The sequence below is a fragment of the Vitis vinifera genome, chromosome 3 (assembly GCF_030704535.1).
Source record: "Vitis vinifera cultivar Pinot Noir 40024 chromosome 3, ASM3070453v1".
Taxonomy (NCBI): domain Eukaryota; kingdom Viridiplantae; phylum Streptophyta; class Magnoliopsida; order Vitales; family Vitaceae; genus Vitis; species Vitis vinifera.
The window spans coordinates 5,562,550-5,577,384 of NC_081807.1; the positions used below are offsets into that span (position 1 = coordinate 5,562,550).

Below are 14,835 nucleotides of genomic sequence, written 5' to 3' on the forward strand. Positions count from 1 at the left end.
TTAAGAAAAATAAACACTGTTTGGGTGTAGTCAGTATAAATTATAATAAATTAACTTAATAACTTAATATTCGTTAAGTTAATCTAAGTTATTAAACAAATTTAGTAAAATGGACGTTATTTTGGTCTGATATAATTTTTAACCAAACCAAATCAATTGATTAAACAAATTAAATTGATTTATCTAGTTAAACCAATCCACGTAACAATGGTTTAAATTGGGTTGATTAATTGTAAAATTGAAATAAAACTATCACACCGTGTATATATATATAATTAATTAATTATAAATAGAGATAAATTTATTCAATAGGATTATCCGTGGCAGGCTGCCACCTAAGGGATATGCATTGCAGAGATGCCAGGTAGGACGATAAAATGAAAAGTTTAATATAATTATAAATATAATTTATAAATCCACTGCTCAGTGGATGCACAGAAAAAGAAAGATGCTGAGGGTATTGGGAAGAAGAGCATCCACGTCTCATCAATGGCGAAATCCGGTATCACTTCTCCAGAAATGTCAGTTCTGCATAGGAGTGCTTCCCGACGGCGTCGATCGTCAATCTCCTTCCTTCTCTCAGAACTCCGCTATCATGAACGATTACATTTCCGAACTCAAATCGCATGTCCAAAAGGTCTGCCCCTTTTCTACTCTATGTGAATGTGAGTATATATGTGAGGCGTAATGGGCGAAGTTTGTGCGTTTTCGGTTTGTTTCAGGTGCTTGGCGGAGGAGGAGCAGAATCTGTGAGGAGGAACCGGAGCAGGAACAAACTTCTCCCTAGAGAGAGAATCGATCGCCTGCTTGACCCTGGCTCTTCATTTCTTGAGCTTTCTCAGGTTTCTAATTTTCTATTTGATTTTTTATGTTGTTGCTTATTTGAGTTTAGTAGAGGTAGAATTTGGCTCTTTGGAAACTGCTTACTTTCCCCCCTCCTTTTTAGGTATTACCGACTAATATAGCTTGAAAATTAACCCTATCGTTATTAGGATGAATTAGGTTTAAAGGAAAGATAACTAGTCAGTCCAGGAGTTGGCTCAGCAAGTAAGGCTTTCGCTTAGAAGACCTGTGATCATTTGATTATGAAATACTGACACCGGGGATTCAGAATTGGTAGTTAAATTTCGAAAAAAAAAAGGAGGGGACGGCCTAGTTTGGATATGCTTTCTGTTTTCTGTTTTTAAAATCAGTAAATAGTAGAAAGACTTATATAAGATACAAAAATTTGTAAAGCTTTACATTGAAAAAGTCATGGGTTTTAAAACTGTTTTAAAAGATTGAGGTATTAAAATTTTTTTATTACCTTAAATTTTAAAATTTCTGAAAATGATAAGATCAATCTATACTTTCTGTACAAGATATTTTACTTTTATGTAGAAATTTCTAATTTTAAAAACAAAAAACAGGAAATGTATCTAAAGTCGAAACCAACACTTAGTTCCTAGTGATTTCAATTTCGTCAAGGTGCGATGGGAGTGATCCCATTTGTGGCATTGCCAGGACTGCATGCATCACATTCAATCTTTAGTTCAAGAAAAAGAGTAGTGTTTTGAATCATCTGATTCATCCAACAAGTGGATCAAATCACTAGTCAAGAATATTGGGAGCTCATGTTTCTCAAACATCACAAGTCTTGACTGTACTATTTTAGATCAAACAATTATCTAGATCCAGCACAAGCACTTCTCGATGCTCTCACAACCCCATGTATACATGCAAGCAGGCCACTCTAACTGAGGAAAATATTGTGTACTTTGGTATTAGCTTTGAATGAAAAAATTTTCTTTATCAATTGATTAAACTTGTTATATGCTTTGAGATAATTTATTGTCTATCTGCTTTTAGTTGTATTTTTTATGGTTAAAGCTTGCAGGCCATGAGCTATATGAAGAACCTTTACCATCTGCTGGGATAATCACTGGAATAGGACCTGTGCATGGGCGACTTTGTATGTTTGTGGCTAATGACCCTACTGTAAAGGGAGGAACTTACTATCCCATCACTGTTAAGAAACACCTTAGGGCACAAGAGATTGCTGCTCAATGTAAATTACCGTGCATATACCTTGTTGATAGTGGAGGTGCTTACCTTCCAAAGCAGGCTGATGTCTTTCCTGACCGGGATAACTTTGGTAGAATTTTCTATAATGAAGCACAAATGTCTGCAGAAGGTATTCCTCAAATTGCTCTGGTATTAGGTTCTTGTACTGCTGGTGGTGCTTATATACCTGCAATGGCGGATGAAAGTGTTATGGTCAAAGGAAATGGTACCATATTTCTAGCTGGGCCTCCACTTGTGAAGGTTAGTTCCAGATCTTTTGGCATGCCTAAATGCTTCATGCAGTGGCTGGATTCATAATTCTTTTTGCATGTTTTGCATGTTTCCTGAAGAATTATAAAAAAATAGATGCATGCTTTCACATACAAATGTTTTTGTGTGTATATCTATGTGCATATGTATGGATCTATGTATAGACATAGTTATAGCTAAAGGATTGGTTTTACTAGGCTGCTACAGGAGAAGAAGTCTCTGCTGAGGATTTGGGAGGTGCAACTGTGCATTGCAAAACATCAGGGGTTTCAGATTATTTTGCTCAAGGTATTCTCCTTCTGTTACCCTGTGCTATCCATCTGACATGGCTAACTTTTGAACTCTCTCTGATCTTTCAGTGCTTTCTTCTTGCACCACTGATTTGCAGTTTGACTCAAACTTCTTTACGTAAACTGATATAGCACTTGGCAAGATGTGGTGTGATGAGTGTTAATTTGTGAGATTTAAACACAACCCTTGTTTCGAATTTGGTGTCAGGACAATTTTTTCATATTATTTTATTTTAACCCTTTACATTTATTTTCTAGAAGCCCTATGAGTAATTTTTTGCCTTTTTTTTTTAATCAAATGGTCTGCGTGCTGAACTCTGAAAAGGAGGCATTGCAAAAATGCTGGTGGCATGCTGCACAATTGGATCCAAGCTTCTCACAGTGAACTCTAGAGTGTGAATATATGCTATGAATATGTTGTCTATCAAAGCTGCTTTTACTTTTTGTTTATATGTCTATTTACTTTGCCCTCCTTTGCTATGGATAAAGTTGTGCATAATTTTCTTGTTTGAAAATTGATTTTATTAATTTGAATTTCATAAAGCATTAATAATGCTATTCAAATGTAAAGGATCCTAGTGTGTAGCAAGGAGATCTTCCCTTCAAATGTTGCAGCCATGTTATAAGAGTTATCAGATCCCTTCAACTATATTAATAGCTATACACACATCATTTAGAAATTTATGGAGATGAATTTGATTTTAAGTTTGACTGAGAAGCCATTCCCATATGATAAAATCCAAAATGAATTTAGTGGAATTCAGTATGCTCATTCAAGTTTTGAAGCCTCAACCTGCAGCCCTAGAGTTTTTTTTTGAAGTAATCTTTTACAGCAACCACAACTGAAAATGCCTTTACGTTTCACTTTCCTGGTGTGCAATTTTGTTATTAGAATGACAATGTCTAAGGCAGAATTCATTGGTCCCCAAAGAATGAGAAAGAGAAGGAAAAACATCTCATCGTATGACAAGTTTTATGGGGTCCTTGTCCAAATGGAGTACTCATGTAAAGAAATTTAAAGATTTAAGTTTATTCTTCTTTCTCTCTCTCTCTCATGCTTCTCAGGAAAAATATAAGAAAAAAGAATATGGCCTTCTTATTTTAATCATGGTAGTCTTATTTGTGATTTTATGTCCATCTTGTAGATGAATTGCATGGACTTGCTATTGGGAGGAACATTATCAAGAATTTCCACATGGCTGGAAAACTGGGGATTGTAAATGAATTGCAAAATATTATTCCTGAATTTAAAGAACCAGTTTATGATGTAAAGGAGCTCCGTTCAATTGCACCAGCAGACCACAAGCAGTCTTTTGACATCCGATCAGTTATTGCTCGCATTGTTGATGGAAGCGAATTTGATGAATTCAAGAAATTGTATGGAACTGTGAGGGCATTTTAATATCTTAAAACTCTAAGCTAATTGCATGTTCTTTTTGGCAATTTCAAATTTGGTAATTCTAGTTGTTTCTATGCAGACTCTTGTAACAGGTTTTGCTAGAATTTTTGGACAACCTGTGGGCATAATCGGAAACAATGGGATATTATTTAATGAATCTGCTCTAAAAGGGGCCCATTTCATTGAAATATGTACTCAACGCAACATTCCTTTGGTGTTTCTTCAGAACATCACTGGATTTATGGTATGTGATCTCAACTTCTCTTCCCATTACTCTATTGATGAAGTTGTGCACCATTCTTGTGCCATTACATTCAAGAAGAGGAATGCATTAATGTGGAAAATGTTATGTTTCTGGTTATTCGAGTCCATTCTAGAGGGGTTGATGCAGTGTATAGCTCTGCTGATTGAGGTTTAGGGAATGACAAATGGAGAACCAAATAAAAGGGTTAAAGGGCTGAACTAAGTTGCATGGAGTGTAAGATCTCATTTAAAGGTAATAAGAAGAAAATTAATATGAGATGAATAATGTAGGTAAAGGAAATGAAGATGAACCACAATGTGAAATGTTTTTTCTGATAATAGAAGATGGACTAAGACATAATCTAGAATAAGGTCCTTGGAAACTCATTCAGATGTCTAATCCAAGTAATTGGAGTCTCAACCATCAAAGAGAAGATGAATCTCTACAGTTTTTTCTGCTCAAGGCCAATCAGACAACCTTAATCTTTTTTGTGAAAATGTTGTTTGCTTGGGTGTCTATAAGCTGTACAATTGTTTGGTTCTGTTATTTTGATTCCTTTTTCTTTTTAATGTTTCTTCTCAAACTATATGGAAAAGGAGTTTAGAGTGACCTTCATATAACATAGGTCTGAGTTTCATTGGAGAAATTTTTATTTTGATATTCTGGTTTTCTTTCCTTATTCACATGACAGTTAGTGACTTTCATATAATCTAGATCTGAGTTCTATTGAAGAAATTTATATACAACTGAACTAGTTTTACTCTCTTCTGTTTTTTTTTTTAATCTCAATGCACTTATTCTGCAAAATTCTTTTTTCCATTTTGTTTGACTCATGAAGTAGTATCACTTAGGATGGAACTCATGCAGGTTGATAGAATCATTTGGACCTGTAGAGCCTTTTCATTGGTAGGTCAGTTGATAAGTACTTGTTTGATAGGTTGGTTCAAGATCTGAGGCAAATGGGATAGCAAAATCTGGAGCGAAGATGGTGATGGCAGTTTCTTGTGCAAAGGTTAGTTTCTTCTACTTTTCTTCACTTTTTTGTTGGGATGAAAATGTTTTATATAATTTTTGTAATATTCATGACTGCATGTGAATCCTGCCTTAAGCTGGTATCTGCCCTGCATGGTGAAGAGCCTAATAGAACCTTAACCTCTCTAGCTGGATCCTTGATTTACATAGTTGGACCACTAAGGCCTGCAGTAGCCCAACTTCATATACTGGGCTTCTATGTACTTTGACATGAATTCTTGTGACTTTTTAATTCTCTTTCCTTTTTTATGCATTGTTGGGAGGAATTTTAGTTGCACACAATCTCAAACATTATATACAATTTTTAAAACTTTAGGACTAGACCTGCTGGAAAGCTCACTATTTGCGCATCTGTCTTAATTCAAGACCTTAAGCGTAGTCTTCTTAAGAGTCTGATTGTTGCTGATAATATGTTGAAGGATTATTAATTTATTTTTCTTATGTAGATAGACTTTAAAATCCCAAAGCTTCCTTTTTTATTGTTTTTATTTTGGTTAAGAAGCCCATAGGCTGTAAGCCAGCCATACATAGCGTGAACTGTGATGGCTACAATGCTTAGTTATTGCCGATCCCCAATACACCTTTGGTGTGGGCCTCTAGGCCACCAACAAACTTGCTATAATGCGAGAAAATGGAAGAAAAATAGTGCTATTAGAATGTCACTAGCTACAAGGTGCAGTGAGGCACACATTATGAACTCTCTCAATGGAAGACTCAATCAAGTGTAGGCCTTTAGAACTCAGAGTAGGTGCGGGTGCACATTGGACTTATCACCCCAAGAACTGAACAGACTCTAACCTCCAATGGTTTAAGGATACTGAATTGAATATTATGTTGTTTGAGGTCCATTGGATGTGATACATTCAGAATAATCTTTATTTAAGTGCTTTATCTATCTAAAAAGAAGGGGGAAAACAAAGTAATATCAGTTTTGTAATTATTAAATGATTTTTTTTTTTTTTTTTTTTTTTAAAAAAGGGACCAACTCTGTTGATTAAAATGCAGAAAAAAATGTGAAATATGGTCAAGATATCCAATTGTCAACATATTGTTATGGCTTCAATCATAGAATTTAAAAGTCGTTTTGTGTGACATCTACAAATTAATGATGTTTATCTTACAGATGCCTCGTTTGTTTGTTTTCTTTTTCCTACCAATGGTTTTTATTTTTCTTTTTTCCTTAAGTCATATTGTTTAGACCTTTTCTTTTATAACTTAATGAGTGCAAAGCTTTTGAGTTACATTTTCTCTTTAATATGGTTCTTTTGTTAGTACTTTTGAATCACAAAGGAAATTAATACAGAGAAAATGCACAGGTTCCTAAAATTACTATTATTGTTGGCGGAAGCTTTGGTGCTGGAAATTATGCAATGTGTGGGCGTGCATATAGTCCCAATTTCATGTTCCTTTGGCCAAATGCCAGAATATCCGTGATGGGTGGTGCTCAGGTTAGCCCTTTAGCTCAATATGTTTTGCATGTGACTCTAATGTTGAATACTTGTCATTGCTTAGTACTTTTCAATCTTAGGTGGTGTTTGTTTTTTTACTTAATTCTAAGTAGAACTTTAATGCTTAATAGTGTTAAATATTAGGTTGTTTGTTTTTGTAGTATTTTATTTCTATAAAGTATTAAAAAGTAAAGAAAAACTAATATGTTATTTTTTCTATTTAGAAAAAGCTACATATTTTGGCTTTTTTTATTTAGTAAAAAGTTTATAATAAGTCATTAAAAAGTAAAAAAACAAACAAACAAACACCACCTCCATATTGGTTTTTTTTTACTTTTTAATACTTAATAGAAATAAAATACTATAAAAACAAACAACCTAATATTTAATACTATTAAGCATTAAGGTTCTATTTAGAATTAAGTAAAAAAACAAACACCACCTTAGTGTCTAACTTCTTCATTTGCCTTGTACTATCCTTTATCCATCTGTCTATATTTCAGAAGGTCATGTAGCTTGTATTTAGGAGGAGGTGATCCTCTTCATCTGCTATAGGAGGGAACTAACAGCATTCTGATTCTGTTACCTGTCCGATCATTGACATGTTATAATTTACATACTTTTTAAGGAGCATTCTTTTGTTTTTCTTTTTTTGTTGGCAACTGGGCAAAAGGCTTAGAGATTGTAACTGAGCCCCACCCAGGTCGATTTCTACCCTGATCCTTGACTACCCTGGTCAAGCTCCATAGGACTTGTTACGGTGCACTCTCCTATTGAAGAAAGAAAATGAGCTAGGACATCAGTAGTTTGACTGGTCTCCTGATGGATATTGCCCAGTCTAATGAAATCAAATTTATGCCCTAAGAACTTTGATTTGTTGAATCATTATCCAGACACTCCTATGAGCTGAGTTTGGTAATGTGATAACATTAACTGAATGCTTGAATTTGAAAGATGCAATAAAGTGATCAATCTGCTTCTATATTGCAAGCTTGATACTGTTTCTCTATTGTAGACATAATGAATTTACTTCCACCTCCTAAGGGGAGATTTGATGGCTAAACCCATTTTTTTTTCCCAAGAATCTTAATCCAGATGTATGGACTTCATGCAATTTTGTTATGATATGTAACCCTTATGCTGTGTCTAATTTATAAGTTATTTATGTGTATGATGAATGCTGACAATAATGTGTAAATGCAACACAAAATCCTAATAAAAGAAGATAAAAATTCCCCTTGCGCATGTTACCTTTTTCCCACTCAAATTCTTCCTGACCTTGCATGGTCCTGCATCTTCCTGATTTATTCGGCCAGTACAGAGTTATTGGTCTGAGTCCTGAATCTGTTGGTATGCTCAAATTGTAGTTGTGATTTGTAGAAGTAGGCTTTTAAACTCTTCAGTTCTGATTGTATCATTCAGGCTGCTGGTGTGCTTTCTCAAATAGAAAGAGGCAACAAGAAAAAGCAAGGAATCCAGGTAAAGTTCTTTCTTGGTGTTTCTGCAAGGCACAATATTTTTTATTCTGAGCCAAAAAAACTGAACCATTGTGTGGGTAATGTGCTCATACGCGTTGTTGCAGTGGCCAAAGGATGAAGAAGAAGCATTCAAGGCAAAGGTGGTGGAGGCATACGAGAAAGAGGGAAGCTCCTATTACTCAACTGCAAGACTCTGGGACGACGGCATCATTGATCCAGCAGACACAAGAAAAATCATAGGTCTCTGTATCTCTGCAACCACCACCAACCATGCCCCAGAAGATACCAAGTATGGTGTATTTAGAATGTGAACTACCATCAGTTTCTTTATAAAATAAACACACTGGCAGTGAAATGTTTACTGCCCAATAACCCAAATGGGTTCTCTTGGAAGCACTATGTTGCTCTGTTATATTCTCCCCAAGAGTTCTTTACAAGGGATTTGGGTTTTATAGAAATAAAATTCAAATCTTGGTTCAAAAAAAGTTTTAAAATTGAATGAAATAAAAAGATGAGTAGGTTTCACTGAATGTATTCAGAAGTGCAGAAGGACCTGAAATGAAAGGATTGCTGAAAATTGCATTTGGCTGTGAGATATGCGGACTGCAGAGGAAAGGTTTTGAGACCAAAACAATATTTTGAGTTACCCTGGTGATGCATGGCCCTTTGTCACGAGGTACCAGTACCACTTCTAATATAAGTGAGCTTTTGTGCTATATACCTCAAAGAAAAGCCAAACACATACGCTTTGGAAATGTTTTTGAAAAAGAAAGAAATTCAATATTCTGAATTTATTATTTTTAAAATAATTTTCATTTATAATATTTTATTTTCAGCCATTACCATATTAATATAATTATTTTTTAAAATAAGCCTTATAAAATAATTAAAAATATGTTGTCAAAAAATACATTATTTTTAGAACAATTTATAAAAAGTTTAAGCTTTGTTTTAGAAGTGTTTTTGAATGGTTCGAACAAACCATTTTTGAGAATTGTTTTTGAAAACCGTTTTATAATGTTTTGTAAAATAAAAAACTTATTTAAAAATCTTAAATATTTGATATATTTTTTTCAAAAACTTTTATATAATAACTTTTAAAAAATCTAATTTATTATTTTAATAATAGCTTTTATATATACATATACTAATTTGCTTTTAATTATTCTTCGCATTTATATAATTATTTTTAAAATAACCCTCAAATGACATATGAAAATAAGTAAAAATAACTCCAATATATTATTTGAAAATATCTTATTTATTATTTTTAAGAACAAAAAACTATTTTTTATTTTTTGGTTATCAAACATATTTTCATTTTCTTTTATTTCGGTGAATAAAAAACTATTTTCGAAAATAATTATCATACAAATCCTTCTTTTTGTTAAAAGGTTATCAAATATGTTTAGCTTTATGTTTTAAATATTAGAAAATTGTTTTAAAAAATAAATCTCAAAAAGGCTCAAAGTCCTCCAAATCTTCTTGCCTCGGTTTGGTTCCTTACACTTCAACTTCCCCACTACTTTCAATTCCTTAAATTTTTGTTTATTTATTATTAGTATTTTTTGGGCTGATCCAAGGTCCCTAATCCAGTGTAGTAAATTTTCAGATCTTAATACCGCAGAAGGCTAAATTTGGAAAAACTAAATCACAGAATGCCCATAATTTATTTCCCAATAAATCTTTGGATCTGCTTGGAGGCATAATCTATCTGATTAGATTTCAAATAAGAATTCCTACTAGCATCAAGCGCCCGTGGCCTAATGGATAAGGCGTCTGACTTCTAATCAGGCGATTGTGGGTTCGAGTCCCACCGGGCGTGTAGTTTTATTTTTTATTTTTTTCCTTTATGTATAAATTATTCTTAAATTTTCCAAATCATTATTCCAAGGAGAAAAAAAAAAAAAAACACGAAACCGTGGTGGGGCCCAATGTTTCGAAGCTCGGAAATCAGAAAAAACGTGCTCCATTCTGACTTTCCCATTCGTTTCTCACTCCACCCACCTCTCTCTCGTTTTCGATTCCCCCAAACGCCCCTCTCTGGTCTCTGCTCAACCATGGCTTCTTGCTCCAATCCTCCTCCTCTCTCTTCACCGCTCTCCCCTTCTCTCCAAACCCGAAAACTCTTCGCTCCTCTCTCCTATCCTCGCTCCGGCGGACCCTCCTATGCTCTTCATTTCCACGCCAAAAGGGGCATTAGGTTTTCAAACCCACCTCTCCGTCTCAAGGTTCTTTGCTCCGCTGATTACGACAAAGGTATCCTTCCCTTTCACTATTCAACCCTTCGATTCTCAATCTTGGAAACTTCTTGTTTTAATTTGAGTTCTTGGGAAATTTTTTAGCTTTAGGAGTTGTTTTTATATTTTTTACTTGTGGAAATTTTGATTTGGTTCTGTTAGGATCGTTTGGTTGCTGAGAAAATGTAGGGAAGTAGCTGAAACTGATTTATTTATTTATTCTTTATTTTTTTGAATTTTGGAGTTTATGTTGATGAGAAAATAATGAGATCAAGGCATTCACCGGAATGCGGTTGATCCGATCTTTTGACCACGATGAAGCCTTAAATTCTAGTTGTGTGGGCTTTGGTCACAGATTGAAAATTTCAATTTTGAGTGTTGAAAGTTTCCTGCAATCTGATTTTTGTTCTTGAGCTTTTTTAGTGGTTATTGGTGGAAATTTGGTTTGATGCAGTTAAAGTCTGTTTGGTTGCTGAGAGAACTATGCAAAGAGATGAAACTGAATATTTGAGTTTTGGAGTTTCTGTCAATGACGCTGAATAAATTCAGACTCATTGATTGTTTGGCTTGATTAAGTTTATTTTTGGAAGCTAGGGCATCGGAAACAAGCACTCAATTTTTTTTTTTATGTTCTCGTTTTCTTTTCTCTCCTCAGTTTTCTCTGCAATCAAACTTAAGGATTTAGGATAGTGGCGGTTTGGGGTCTTATGAAAAGTCTTAGATTCGTTAATGGGGGAATAGAACTAGCCAATTTCTTTATCTGTTTCAATCTTAGATGGGACATTTGGTTGGATGTGTTGGCATCTTTTAGCTGCCTCAGCAATTTTGTCAGAATCTTGTTAGGGGAAGCTTCTACCCTACTCCCTGATATTTTCTTTCATCTGCTTTATTGATTTACAAAAAGCTTATCATTGTGTTAGATGGGGTTGATAAACCATTTATCTCACTATAAATTGACCTGAGGGATAATGTTTTGAAAACCTCAAAGTGCGGTGTGTTCATGTTAGCATTTCGGTGAAGATGGAATCTTGAGAAAAAGCTTCAACTTTTTTTGTTGATTTTTCCTTTTTTTTATGGCATCTCCATAAAAACCAGATCTAGTTCTTGATTAAAGAGCCAATCATTTGTAAAGGTTTGCGATAAAAGGCACTACCAAAGTCATTGGGTGTCATGCAAGAGCATCCTTATATTTATCTCTTATTCCAATACCCATACTTTTTTAATGGCCAGAATTATATTTTTTGCAACTTTTATTTATCTATATTTATTTATTGGATTGGGGTGGGATTCCAAATTGTGAAGGAGGTTTTTTTTTTTTGTGCTTCTTTTTTCTGGCATGGAGATAGATGTTGAAGTTTAAAGTTTGCTTCATGACGATGACCCAGTGATGGCAATTCATTAGTTACAAATAGAACCAATATCAGAAAATGAAGCGGTTCTCTTCAAGTTTGGACAAAAATATTGAAGCAACTTCTGTATTATTTTTTATTATATATAATTTTTTAAATAAAATGCTGACCAGTTTTAAGTGTATTTCCTTTCCTGGGTTGGTCAAGTTGGGATTGCTTCTCTGAAAATTCGCAGAGGGAATAATGATTTTGAACTCTTGATACAATCTGGTTGGATGAAATGTTACAACGGAAACATATGTGCCTCCTAGGATGTGACATTGGACTCCTATGGGTTATGCTTATGTCGAAATAACTTCCAAAAAATTGGGGAAGAAGAGGTGAGGAGGCAGCATGGATGTGGTGGGGTTGGGTGGTGGTGATGTTTAAATGCTAATGCTCTGCATATTATTTTCTGACCCTTAATTTTTGCTCCTTTTTATTGTTTATTCACTTCTCTCTCTGTTTAGATTTTCTCAGGCAAGTGCATATCTAATTGGTTAATCAGTTTTAGTTTGTTAATTATGTTCTTCTTGTAGTTCATTTGTTGAACTAATTGCATCTTGTCTTTGACTTTTGTGTGTGGATGGAAATAAATGTTTATGGCCTTTTTCTTTTGTTTGTTCTATGTAGATTTTGAAATCAATATATTTTTTCTTCTTCTAGTGTTCTTGTTTTTCACATAATTTTCTTTCTCCATAACCAATGTACAATATTTTTAGATCTCCCTTTGGTTTTCCTCCCATTGTCTGGACTATATTTTTATTTAACCTATTTGGTTTAGATGCTCCTTATCGTTACTTTTGATGCATTTTTTGTTTTCTAAAATGTGTTGCTCATTTCTTATCCTTCCACTTTGTCTGTTGTTCTGTTTGATTAACTGTATTCTTTTCTATTTAATAAAATATTGAATTTGAGTTTCTTGGGGTTGGAACATTGATTCTGTTTTATGGTGTCATTTTTGGTTTTTAACGTTTTCGATTTGTATTCTTCTTTGCTACCTGGGTGTTTTGCCTTCAGTATATTGGTAATAGTTTACAGTAGCAAAATGGAAGAAACTAGAACAAAGTGAAAAAATGAAAGAAAAAAATGGATACCACAGAAATGAAATAACTGCACTCTTTAGTTTCAGCACTCTTCAAAAATGTGGCAGAATGAAGGATTGGGTGAGCGCTGTGCTCTCTGTCTGAGCTTATCAGGTTTTTTTTTCCTATTCTCATTCAACCCTCATTCCTTGCGTGGTTTAGGGGTAGTTTATGGTTGTTTAGACCATTTTCAGAAATTTGCAATCTGCTCAGAGGGAAAACTTTTGACTTTGAATGATTTTTCTCCATGTCAATTAGTCATGTGATTAAATCAAACTCATATGCAGAGATATCTGTAAGGTAGGCATGTACAATTTGAGAATACTCGAACGGTCGATTCTTTTTTTTGTCTTAGCTTCCACCTTTCCGAATGAAAGCAGAGGAATGTCTCATTATGATCTGAATTGCATTTATCTGGATTGCATCTTTCTATTTCATTTTTCTTATCCTTTCCTTAGTCCTTAGAGCAGACCCTCTATAACTAAAATGGGAATTCATTAATGATTATTTAATGATCACTAAGTATTAATATATTTTAAAAATGAAAAAATTATATTATGGAATTCTAATGTATATGTATATTAGAATAATAAGATTCTAATCTAATAATTAGATAAACATTGGATGGTCCTCTTAACCACATTATGTTTGGAATGTGCAGCTGCAGTGGTCACTGGAGACTCATGGGAAAAATCAATTCTGAACAGCGAAATCCCTGTCCTGGTTGAATTTTATGCTAGTTGGTGTGGGCCCTGCAGGATGGTTCACCGGGTGATAGATGAGATTGCAGAAGATTATGCAGGGAGACTTAAATGCTTTGTGCTGAACACAGACCATGACTTGCATATTGCTGAGAACTATGAAATTAAGGCTGTGCCAGTGGTTTTGCTGTTTAAAAATGGAGAGAAACGTGAATCTGTAGTTGGAACCATGCCTAAGGAGTTCTATGTGGCTGCCATTGAGAGGGTCCTCTCATCTTAATCCCAGTTTGTTTCACAACTAGACCATCCAGGGAAATTGATCAATTTTCCCCCATGTCATATCATTTTTATATCTTGAATTGTGAATTGTGCTGTCAGCCTGTCACGACATGGTTGTACATTCTAGTTACCATCTTCTTCTTCGTCTTCTTCTTCTTCTTCTTCTTCTTTTTTGAAGAATGAGCTGGTATGAGTTTATGTTTTGTACATATGACCTTGACTGTGCGGCTTGTTTTAGGAATCTGAATGCATTTCATGTCTATGCAAGTTGTGCATCATTAATGATAATGAACAATAAAAGGTTCAAAGTCAGTCAATTTGCATTTATTAACTGTTTCTCTTTTATAAATTTGGAGGTAGAATGTGGTTGGATACTAATGGATAGAATGATTCTCCAGTGGATGTTATTGGTTCTAATTCAACTATCTTATCTCAATCTGACAAGTGCTTGTACTGCTAACCCTAGTTGGCCGCCATGTTTTACCACAGATGGTCAAAATGGATGGAGATGAATGTGAAAGGGATTGTTCTTTTTCTTTCTTCCAATTGGAAGAAGTTTGTTAATTCTCCACAATGGTTTGTTGCTGAACTTTATGCTAAACTTTTGATTGTAGAAGCGATAGAAATAGTAACTTTGAAATTTTAGTATCTTCATTTTCCTCCTTTAAGCTTGTGATGGTAATGAACCATGCTTTAAGGTTTTTCCCATGATCCAAAACTTAAGGAAATATTTGGCCTTATCAAATGTAAACTTAATGTGGTTGTTAAGACTAGTTCGGGTTTCATAATCATGATCATCGTAAGTTTTAAAATTTAATTTCTTGAATAAACAAATTATTGATATAGATCATGTTGATCCTATATTATCTTTTCAACGTAATTATGAACAACAAGCTTTAATGAAAAAATTAGGTCAAAATAATTATATTATTTCCACG

General features: G+C 34.2%; 2 protein-coding genes and 1 non-coding gene across 3 annotated transcripts; all 3 read left to right on the forward strand.

Annotated features, from left to right (window-relative positions):
* Positions 1-408: 408 nt before the first annotated feature.
* On the forward strand, positions 409-8,689 carry LOC100253805 (methylcrotonoyl-CoA carboxylase beta chain, mitochondrial). The gene is made up of 10 exons (XM_002282231.5): positions 409-637; positions 723-842; positions 1,870-2,304; positions 2,511-2,601; positions 3,749-3,990; positions 4,082-4,246; positions 5,184-5,258; positions 6,595-6,726; positions 8,149-8,205; positions 8,309-8,689. Exons 1-10 carry the CDS (start codon positions 431-433, stop codon positions 8,513-8,515), a joined length of 1,731 nt encoding a protein of 576 aa, XP_002282267.2. The 5' UTR covers positions 409-430; the 3' UTR covers positions 8,516-8,689.
* Positions 8,690-9,956: 1,267 nt separating this feature from the next.
* Positions 9,957-10,029, forward strand: TRNAR-UCU (transfer RNA arginine (anticodon UCU)). The gene has a single exon. It is a non-coding gene; the product is annotated as a tRNA-Arg (tRNA).
* Positions 10,030-10,162: 133 nt separating this feature from the next.
* LOC100248705 (thioredoxin M3, chloroplastic) lies at positions 10,163-14,209 on the forward strand. The gene is made up of 3 exons (XM_019218979.2): positions 10,163-10,463; positions 12,959-13,031; positions 13,579-14,209. Exons 1-3 carry the CDS (start codon positions 10,374-10,376, stop codon positions 13,896-13,898), a joined length of 483 nt encoding a protein of 160 aa, XP_019074524.1. The 5' UTR covers positions 10,163-10,373; the 3' UTR covers positions 13,899-14,209.
* The last annotated feature ends 626 nt before the right edge of the window (positions 14,210-14,835 follow it).

What these genes read in the sequence shown, in the direction of transcription:
- LOC100248705 (XM_019218979.2), top strand. Translation starts at nt 10,374, where the DNA reads ATGCTCTTCATTTCCACGCCAAAAGGGGCATTAGGTTTTCAAACCCAC. An exon ending in CTCCGCTGATTACGACAAAG is followed by an intron (nt 10,464 to 12,958) that starts GTATCCTTCCCT and finishes TGCACTCTTTAG; the next exon opens with TTTCAGCACTCTTCAAAAAT. An exon ending in TCTCTGTCTGAGCTTATCAG is followed by an intron (nt 13,032 to 13,578) that starts GTTTTTTTTTCC and finishes TGGAATGTGCAG; the next exon opens with CTGCAGTGGTCACTGGAGAC.
- LOC100253805 (XM_002282231.5), top strand. Translation starts at nt 431, where the DNA reads ATGCACAGAAAAAGAAAGATGCTGAGGGTATTGGGAAGAAGAGCATCC. An exon ending in TTCAGATTATTTTGCTCAAG is followed by an intron (nt 2,602 to 3,748) that starts GTATTCTCCTTC and finishes TCCATCTTGTAG; the next exon opens with ATGAATTGCATGGACTTGCT. An exon ending in AGAACATCACTGGATTTATG is followed by an intron (nt 4,247 to 5,183) that starts GTATGTGATCTC and finishes CTTGTTTGATAG; the next exon opens with GTTGGTTCAAGATCTGAGGC.